General features: G+C 41.6%; 1 protein-coding gene across 1 annotated transcript in view; it reads right to left on the bottom strand.

Moving 5' to 3' along the window:
* Positions 1-2,417: 2,417 nt before the first annotated feature.
* Positions 2,418-10,329, bottom strand: part of STK3 (serine/threonine kinase 3) — a 178,051-nt gene continuing 170,139 nt past the window's right edge. The window contains exon 11 of the mRNA XM_069957356.1: positions 2,418-7,823. Within this exon, the coding sequence (XP_069813457.1) occupies positions 7,665-7,823 (159 nt within the window). The 3' untranslated portion in view covers positions 2,418-7,664. The remainder of the gene's footprint in view (positions 7,824-10,329) is intronic.

Here is a 10,329-nt window from a genome sequence, read left to right as displayed (position 1 = left end):
ATTGCAGAGAAGAGAGACACCTAATGGTTACAAATATAGGGTTGTTTTTCTGGGGTAAGATGTCATTTTTGGGTATGGAAACAAACCTGTCTCTGATAGATGTGTCAATCTTATACATTAGCACGTATATAAGTAGCTTTTACACAGCTCAACAAGTGCACACAGGGCATACTTGGCCAATAATCACCATGTGTAATATGCTCTGAACATGCCAGCACATTTTCTTCTCCCTCCAACATCTGAGTAAATCAGGTGGAACTCTCCGCCGTGGAACCCCGCCTGCCTCAGAGTGACACTGCTTCTCTATGGGAGAGCATGTGCTCCTCCGCTGCTGTGGCTCTCCACTCAAAGAAGTGACATGTCAATTCTCTGACAGGCTATGGCACACTGAGACAGGCGGAATTCCACCTAATTTACTCAGTGTGAACATACCCTTAGGGGGGAGGAATGGTACACCCCCATATACATAAGGTAGTTGGATGGCGCACCTTCAGTCACTTGTAGGAGAGGTCACACAGATTATGGATTAGAAAAAGAAAACTTCAGGACGTCCCTAGAGTCTGGAGGACATAGCTGAGTAACAATGCTATTGGAGGTCGGATTTATGCGGCTTTGAATGACACGCTTAATAGCAGACATTTACCTTCTTTATAACCTCTCCTCTTTAGTAGACCTTTTATGAATTCTGATGGAATCAATTTTTACATTTTGAATGATTTTATCCGAGAAATGTAATTTCAATCAGTTACATTAATGCTGTGCTGTGGCAAAGCCTTTAAACAGGTCTCCCAAAATGTATTTGACCTTATATTTGACAAGTGGGCACGATGCCCGAAAACTCCCTTTTACAGAAAATGACTCTTCAAGGACAAAATTAACAACATTTGGGACATCATTCAATTTTTATTATACATGTCTGTGTTGGCTCAACTTCCATTAGAAATGTGACTCATCAGAAGGCAAATTGTACAATAGAAGAACAAGTCGTGGCTTTCAGGAAGGAGATGACCTCTATCCATAGTCACTCATGCAGAATTTTTTTTTTTTCATACTGATCGCAGGTCTTCTTTAGTCCCTATTCCTAGTTTATAATAAATTCTCATCTGATGCTAAATTACTGGAATTTTATTTCAACTTGTATAATATAATGTTTAAGAGTAGGAGCTTGTGTTCCAGAGCTAATCTTCTGACTTTGGGGGCATTCACACTACAAAAGAGGGGCGGATAATCCGCCGCTCGCCCATGCGCATGTCCCCCCGTGCCGTAGACTCTATTCTATGGCACAGGCAGGGATACACGCAGGCGAGAGCAGAAGCGAGCAAAGGAATCGACGGCGGGTTATCCACCCGGTTTCCACAGTGTGAACCCACGCTTTAAGTAGAAACAGGATATTGCAGTTTTTGATGATCATCGTAGAAGCTACCAAGTATTGCCTTTGTCACCAAGCTCAGGTCTTACATCAAGGTAGTATAGGTGACACTGTTGTCCATGGCCCTGACAAACGGGCCCAAAAATCTCTATCTGTTGTCATCCAATGGGACTTTCACAATAGTCATATTATTAATACAGCCAAATACCACAGCCCTGTATGAAGTTCAACTAGGAAGGGAATTTGATGGTGATGAATAGTACAATAATACGTACAGATACCATACACTCTACTATACCTGGTAAGAAATAAAGATATGTTTCACTATTATCCAGCAAATAGACCCCAATGGATTCTCCAGACACAAGAGATTACTGTAAGCTTGTTCATCTCTATTAGACACCATTAGCAACTATGTAAGGCAAGGACTACCCAAGATCAGGACCTTCAGCCCTCTAGATGTTGTAAAACTACAATTCCCATCATGCCTCGACAGCCAAACGTTATCCTGGCATGATGGGAATTGCAGTTTTGCAACAACTCGATCCCCATTCCTACACTATATCCTTGGATTTGTCTGGTCATAATTTATTTATAAACAAAAAAAAAATTAAGAAAAAAAATGGAGAAAAAAAAACATACTTTATATTTGCAAACTTTGAAATTTATTTTATAAAGCCTGATTTTAAAATCCTACACAATATAATTCATTTTAATAAAAAGTAGGAATGGTCCGAACTCTCCGAGGTTCAGGTTCGTATGAACCCGAACGCTCGGCATCAGGCCCTCCCTCTGGATCCGCCCGCTGCACGGAGCGGGCAGACAGCGGGAGTCATTACCGAGAGTTCGGGTTCCTACGAACCGAACCGAACTCTGTTCGGACCATCCCTAATAAGAAGAAATATCTTTAAAATACAACATAAATAAAATGCTGCTATAAAATGCTACTACATTCCCCAATAACCATAACAAAAAATAAACTTTACTAATTTCTAAAATGAAACAGACACATGGAGATTTGTTTTTTTTATTTTAATTTTTTTCTTAATATGTTCCGCATGTAAGTTATATATTAAAATGAAATCTCATAGAAAGTATATTGAAGAAATAGTTCTTAAGTGGTTTTAAACAATGAAAGTTAAAACAATAGATACCGAATGTGTACAAACAAATTCACACGCAGATCTGCAAACAGAACATTACACAGGAACCTGCGCTTTACCAAAAGAAAAAAAAAAAAATAGACATCTGACAGGAGGGGAATGAAACAGAGGAACAGAATCAGAATCATTGCTCCCTATACGTCACCAAGGAGTCATGAGAGTCAGATGAGTTGGGGTGTAATAGAAAGCGCACACGCATACGTCATCTCTCCATTGAAATGGATAACATTGATGACAACCAAAGAGTAATCCCACATGTAGGTTGATCAACACCAATCCATTTAATGGGGAGGTAAATGCACATAAAAAAGGCTGGATAAGGCTGGCTTCCACACTGCCTTTTTGCAGTCTGTTAAATGAATCAATTTTTAAATGATTAAACCACATTTTTGTGTACGCTAAAAGAAGAAAAAAAAAAAAAAAAAAAAAAAAAAAAGAGATTCATTTTGATTTTTTTTTCCTCAAAATGAAAAAACGGTTGCACATGATTGTATATTTTTTCTCATAAAGCGGATACATTAAATGGACTGCAAGAACGCAGTGTGAACCCAGCCTAATAGGTGCCTGGTCCCATGTGATGTACCTGACCCCTTTAATCTCCTGCCATATATTGCTTTTGTATTTCGGTTTCCAATAAAATTAATCCGCGTTGTGCTGCTCCTCATTTATTCTTCCTCAATTTTCTTTATCAAAGCGACATATCGGTATACAGATCGATACTGTTCAGCCAGTGCTGACAGTGTAGGGACACACCTACGAGGGGAACGGTAACACCCAGCTGCCAACTCCTTTCCGATGATAGAGGAACGGCACAACCAAGATTTCTATTCAATTTTGTACTAAGCTAGACATGTCAGGAGAAGGGGATAGGTCCTCTCTTAAACCTCTGCTTGCCGAGGTAAGAACTAGTCAGCCGGGTGTCTTCATACACTTAAGGCATAACTTGATACTCGGGATCTATAAGGCAGTAGGAGAAAATATTATAGTAGACCACATGCTATTGCCAAGCTGGTGGTATAGTAACAGGAAGACCTGTCGGCAGTAAATAACACTCCGCCAGGCAGCTGAGCGGGCTGAATGAGACTATGAATGCCCAGTGTAAAGGGAACTCTCAGCAAAGAGCTTTTTATTTTAACCAAACAGGTGTGCTAGTGGCAATCCGACATTGTGCAGGGCTCCCGTAGAAATTGCAGGATAGAAAAGGAAAGCTCCTATAACATTTGTAGGACATGGTGTTTGAATTGCAGTGACGTTATTTCTTTGGTTACTTACAGCCAATGGTCCCTTAATGTAATCTTTACATTTGTTCTGACGGCCAATAAAAGCACCAGTTTTAGGAATGAAATAGTACAAATCTATCCGCTATTCATTCCTGCAGGACTAAAAAGAATGTCAAGATCCAGAGCTGGAGCAAAACGGGGCAAATATAGAACCCTGAGCATTCAGAAAGCCAAAGACATTGGGTTGTGATCACTTTAGATGATTGACAGATGATCCTGAGTCTCACTCCCAACAATACGCTAGATCAGGCAGCTAACATTCTCTCGCTGTCATACAATGGACCTGCAGGGACTCGGTCCACCTCTGTAGGACCTCTTCCACATGGCCCTGCTGTATGTATGAGGCGTAATGGGGCTTTCAAGTGATTCTGGCAGATCGCACAATGTCTTATGTGAGCCGACAGACCTCCCTGCAGCCTCCATCGCCAGCATAAGTCAAATATAAACCATTGCTATTTGGGCTGTACTTCCTTTTAGAATGGGGGACGAATAAGGGGAAACGCCAAGAGACTACGTTTTTTGATAACACTAATACTAGGTAGCATCTGTAACACCCCTGATCTTCCCCCTGCTCTCATTAATGGTCTCCTTATATGACGAAGGATAAGATTAAAGGGTTCCTTACCCGTCATGTAACAGTAGTAGCACAAAGGTGTCTTAGTGGTTTCTTAAAGAGGACCTGTGACCTCTTAATAATTGTCAGATGCCTTGTGGAGTCATGGCCCCACAGATTTGGCGGCTTTATTTCTAGCCCCTACCACAGTTCCCTAGCTGTCCGTCTGATTAGTTTCGGCAAGTGATATGCAAATGACATGGCCATCGACATGTAGTATTTAACAGGGATAGTGCCCAAGGTTCAGGTCCCCTTAAAGAGTATATGGACATTGTTAAAGGGGCATGTCACTAAGGCTCTCACCTGGGCCTGAAGGTGATCCATCCAGCTGACTGTCTAAGTCTTCTGTAACATATCAGGTACCACAACAAACAGCAGCAATAGCTAGTGGGGGCTAGGGACATAAAATACAGCTGGCAGCTCTGCATGGATGATAACAATGGCTGATGTTTTTGGAAAAGGCCATGGATTCCTTTTTAATCTTGCAGCTATTGTCCAAGAATAGTAAAATAGTCTTTTTCACCTTAAAGAACGCCACTTTTGCTCATGGTCCATGGCTAGTATTGCAGCTCAGTGCCATACATCTCATAAAGCATATTTTTCTAATCCCAGACAAGTGAGGATGGGCCTTATACACAGCGAGCATAAATAAGAACGAAGGACAGAGGAAAGAAACATACAGCAGTTGCTACATATAAGAGTACGGATGTAAAAGTCCAGTAAGGGTCCGGTCTGGTCCCCATGCCCGTGCATTGCTGCGTCAACATCTGATTGACAGCCACCAGTCTTCATCTTCTCCCAGCTTCCTGTATCATCACATCCCTGAGTGAAGTCCCCGCTCAGCCAATCGATAACTACAGCAGTGTCCCGCCCCAGTCACGTACTTGCTGAGCGGCCATTACACAGCCAGGACGTGACGTTGCAGGAGGCTGGCGGTGGTCCGGAAGTGATGATGCAGCACTGCAGAGGAAGAGGTCCATATAGAGTCTGATCCCCCTGCCCGTTTTAAGATGGAAATTAGGATTAGGATTACAACTTTAGAAGCTGCAAGACCATTGTGAAATGTCAGTGCAGATCTATGGGGCGGACATCTAACATCCGTATTATGCTCTGCAGTCTATGAACGAGCGCCGCTTAGAACTGCAGAGCACGAATGTAACATTTAGCAATATCAAATGTCTTGGAAAATCATTACCTGCTTTACAACAGCAGCAATGTCACAGATTCTAATGTAAGCTCGCAATTTACAAGAATCTAGCTGTTTCCATTGTACTTAATGCTTTATACTGTGACAGCGGAAGAGCTGGAAATCTCCCTGACAAGTTATCTGATCTGTAAAGGTCATACACGACCAATGGGGAGAAGCGCTGATAATAAACGAGTAAAAACCTAGGTATTTTGGACAAGGGAAATGAGGCGCTAAAATTGGGGAAAGAGGCGGCAGTTTTATTAGCGAACTAGAATATCTACATCCTAAAACTATCACCTCCCTTACAGAACACTGCTAGGGGGCATGGAAGCATCCTCTAAAAGTTTACTATGATGTCCTAAAAGTATCTTTGCATTAATGGTTTTGAGTGACAGGCATCAAACCTAGCAGGGAAAACAAAGTAGGACTCTAACAATATACCAAGACATAAAAAACAGAGAAAAATGTTTGGCAGTGTAAGATTTTCTGCATGTCTCTGAAACAAGCAATCGGTCTTGTAGAAATCTTTCAGAGAACACAGGGGTTGACAGAGAAGTCCGTCAAGAATCAAAATTACAGTGCTGGCAGGGAGTGGGGGAAACAAAAAGTATGCTTACTGGTCTTCGTGCCGCATGACTGGGCTCCCATATCCCACCGGATGTCATTTTCTCCCGCCTTTGGGGTATGGAACGTCACAAAAGGGTTGGATATAGCGGGGGTAAATGCCCCCCATCAATCAGCTGTTTGGAGCATGTGCTACACAGTTAACAGGGCTGAAAGCTGCTAGCTCCTATCACTGTGAAGTAGCCAGACTGGGTCACAGCAGCTCACAATGATCGGAGCCGAAGTCTTCCAGACCCATTCACTACGTAGTGTGGACACTGATCAATGACAGATCAACTAATCTGTGGTTTTGCTTTTAACATTCAAAATTTCCCATCCTAAACAAAGTTGTGGGGGGAGGCTCCTGCTGCAGCCAGATGTTTTGGAGTGGATTGTCAGGAGGAGCAGAGGGTCAATAGGTGATCACAAAGCCGGACACACGATTTTCGTTTTATGTATTTCTCAGCATTGCTGGGATTCGTGTGTGTTCGCATATGTGCATTTTCTATGTGTATTGGTAACAGATTTTAACTTAGGGCCTAAACTGTACAAAAATTGGTAGACACTGACAGGCCAAAATTAAGGCTGTTCTGATTCAAACATAGAAAAGATCTAACAAGGACTGAATACACGGTAATCTCGAAGACAAAGGAAAAACACAGGGGATTGATGGAAAATTATTAACTTAGCATTGTCACTAGAATCTGCTCCCTGCTGGAAAGCTGGAGTCATGGCCCGGTAAATAACTATACAGACTAGTGGTGCCTGTGGAGGGCGGCTTATATCTCTGCAGAAAGGTAATACTATTAAAGATGCCCCCCATCAATGCCCCCAGACTGTGAAGCTTTAGCAATAGCTTGGGAGAGCAGACTAACAAACATTGGGTGTAGATTTCAGAAAAGAAAAAAAACTAAACTAAAAAGCACACTTTTGGTCACTAATGTCCGTCACACTTCAATGTAACACACAGAAATAAATAGATATGTTGTAACTTTAAGGCAAATGAATATTTACCAAGGTGCGAAAACACATGTCCCTGAAAAACTCTGATATGAAGGAATAACAACAGACTATGCTGGCTGCTTCTCCCGGATGGGTTGTTGTAAATGTCTTTCCACTCCTCTACAATACAACGACATGCAAAGACTAGGGCAGATAATGCTAGTTTAAAGAAAAGGAGCTCATTGCCAAAGCAATGGAGAGAAAGCCAAGGGAAGACGTGGGGGGGAAGTCGTCCGTAGAACCCAAAGACACATCCTTCAGGCTCTTCTCGCAGAGGAAAGAGGAGGGAAAATTTTTAACGTTCTTTACGAGGATAAAAGAAAGTTACACACAGGTTTGCTCAACCATTGCTTTGCCGGGAAAACATTTGTATCATGTGACCACAGGTTTTGCTTCTGGAGTTCCTAGAAATTGCTTATGTCCATTTCTGAGAAAGACTTCTCCATCAGAAGTTCTGTTGCCTCCTCTTCTTGGCGTCCATTGCATCGAGGATGGGCTGCCTCTTTGCAGTGTACCTCTGCCGTAATTCCTCTATCTCACGCTCCATCATGGGGTCCAGAGCTTTTAGTCTCATCTGCAACTCCTCGAAGCTCAAATTCTTTAGCTGTTGGCAAAATTGAAAAAACAAACGTTAGCCTAAAAAAAAACACCAAAAAAAACAACAACACCAGATGTATTGAACCATACTGATGGACAAAGCCAAGTACCCATCGTTCTAAGTTCTAATCCTTATTTTCCATAGAAAAATATTTACTACTTGAAATTTTAACACAGGATGTGACACCGTGAGCTGTAACCCCCCCCCCCCCTAAAAAAAAAGAAATAAATAAAAAAATCAAGTCAACAGTTTTCACAACACAACTCCTATTGGTCGTATAAAAAAATTAAGCAATCATTCTAGACCAGGTCTGTTTCAACCCTTCATATTCACAATTTCTTTTTCTATTTATAGATTTGAAGTCTATAAGTCTTCTCCTTATTGGTTTTTAATTTTTTTTTTTCACGTGTTTCATATTTTATATTTTCCTTTGTTAATTTGTTCTACCTTTACTGACTGCAGAACTAATCTGAATCTGCTAAAACTCAGCGGCTCCTGCAGTCACCCATCACATGATCGCCAGGCAAGCAGCGTAAAGTCTTCTGGCTGCCTACTTTGCTGTGTACGTAGCTATTGGGAAGGCAGGAGCCATAACAAACAAAACAATCGCTGTCTTCTCTCTGGAGAGTCTCGCTGTCTCTCCTATAATGTCATTGCAGACTTGGCAAGGACCTTTAGGAACATTCTTTGTTGAGTCACTTATAGGTGTGCAGTCTACAACAGGTTAAAGTTGCTGTCTCACTAGGATCTATGTTGATCAGCTAAACAGCCGTATCCAGATATAGATATGCCCTTCAGAAACCAAATCACCATGTAATGCATGGACTGGCTAGATCAACCAGAGCAGCAGCAGATCTTTAATGATCCCCTTCTATTATGTCTATATCTCCCAACAGTGCGTATGGACAGCAATAGACAATCCCTTTAAGCTGAATTCAGCATCACAATGTAACTATGGTTTACACAAGCTGCAAGGACACCCATTAAGGCAAAAAAAAGCTGTTTAGTCAAAGTATGTGAACAGACTTTCTTTGTACAAGTCAACAGTGTATACAAACAATAAGGATCTCCTCTTGGGGTCACCACTATGACATTCATAGAAGAAAAGCAGAACAGTATACACATCCTGCTTGTTCAGCATTACTTCAGTTAAACTATAGAACCAGTGTGATGTGCATTCAGAGCGTGCTCGTACATCAGTCCTTGAGTTCTTCTGGAAAGTCATTCACGATTCCTCTAGTGTCGCAAAGGATGCTGGGAATATTGGCAGCAGTCGCCATCCAGCATCTATTGCTCTGCTAATGAGATGGCTCTTTGTGACCTCCCATCATCTAACCCATTACAGAAGGAGATTTTCTAATGCAGGCATCAATCGCTACAACCCCGTCTGTCGGAACACAGTAATCATCACTATACGTTACTTGTCTGAATTTGAGGTGGATTTCCGTATCTGATCTTAATTATGGATACGACAGGAAAAGCTAAAAACAAAGATGTAATAATCAAAAATAGAAACAGGCGGCACTATAGGTGTGTACAAGTGGTACATGTAAAGTATAATCACGAATGACCGTCTGCTGTAAGGGAGGACTCAAACGTTGGTGCAAGCTCCCAGAAAGCAGCAAATAGACCAATGTAAAACAAAAACTAACAAGAAAAGAATGAGGTGCACTCACCAAAGTAGTCTTCACAAACTATTTCTTTGTATCAAAAACTGGACATGGCATACACTAGGAAAAAACAAGGGGGTGACAGACTGTTTCGCGCGTGACCGCGCTTCTACGGACCTCCCCGGGGGAGGTCCGTAAAAGCGCGGGCAAGCGCGAAACAGTCTGTCACCCCCTTGTTTTTTCCTAGCGCCTGCCATGTCCCTGTCTTCACCATGTCCAGTTTTTTTTTTTATACAAAGAAATAAAGCTAGTGAAGACAACTTTGATGAGTGTACCGCATTCTTTTCTTGTTAGTTTAAAAAAAAAAAAAAAAGAGTTACTGTGGAAATTGTAGGAATTTCATCTTTTAAACACAGCATAAAATTTTCTCTTGCTCGGAAAACTAACAGGCAAATGATGGGGTCTGATGTGTCCCATAAATAAGACCATCTTCGATTGGTGCAATTATCTGGACTAACAGGGTTATAATAATCTAAAAGTGTTGTCATATACTGTAGATATACACTATACCCTGTCTGTTTTTATGCTGTTTTATACTAACATCTCTGAGGAGTTATTCAATTATTAAAAAGGCCACACAAGCCATCACCATCACAGAGCGAGAAGATTTCAGGTATCCTGCAGGGTGCTATTTTAAAGAAAGCCGCCTGAAGAGGCTGCATCGATCCCAGCTTACACATACCATATTTTGTCATCAGGGCTTTCGGACATAAATAATGGCCTCATAAAGCTGCTGTCTGGCCCATCAAGAAGAAAAAAGCATCCGCTATAAGGAATGAAAGCGGGGAAGGCTTCTCTAAGTAACACCCGCAGCATTATTTACAGGTCACAGCTACCAGCAC

Source organism: Dendropsophus ebraccatus, chromosome 2, assembly GCF_027789765.1.
Source record: "Dendropsophus ebraccatus isolate aDenEbr1 chromosome 2, aDenEbr1.pat, whole genome shotgun sequence".
NCBI classification, from domain to species: domain Eukaryota; kingdom Metazoa; phylum Chordata; class Amphibia; order Anura; family Hylidae; genus Dendropsophus; species Dendropsophus ebraccatus.
Note: the sequence above shows the minus strand (reverse complement) of the source record. Positions and strands in the feature narration are given on the sequence as shown.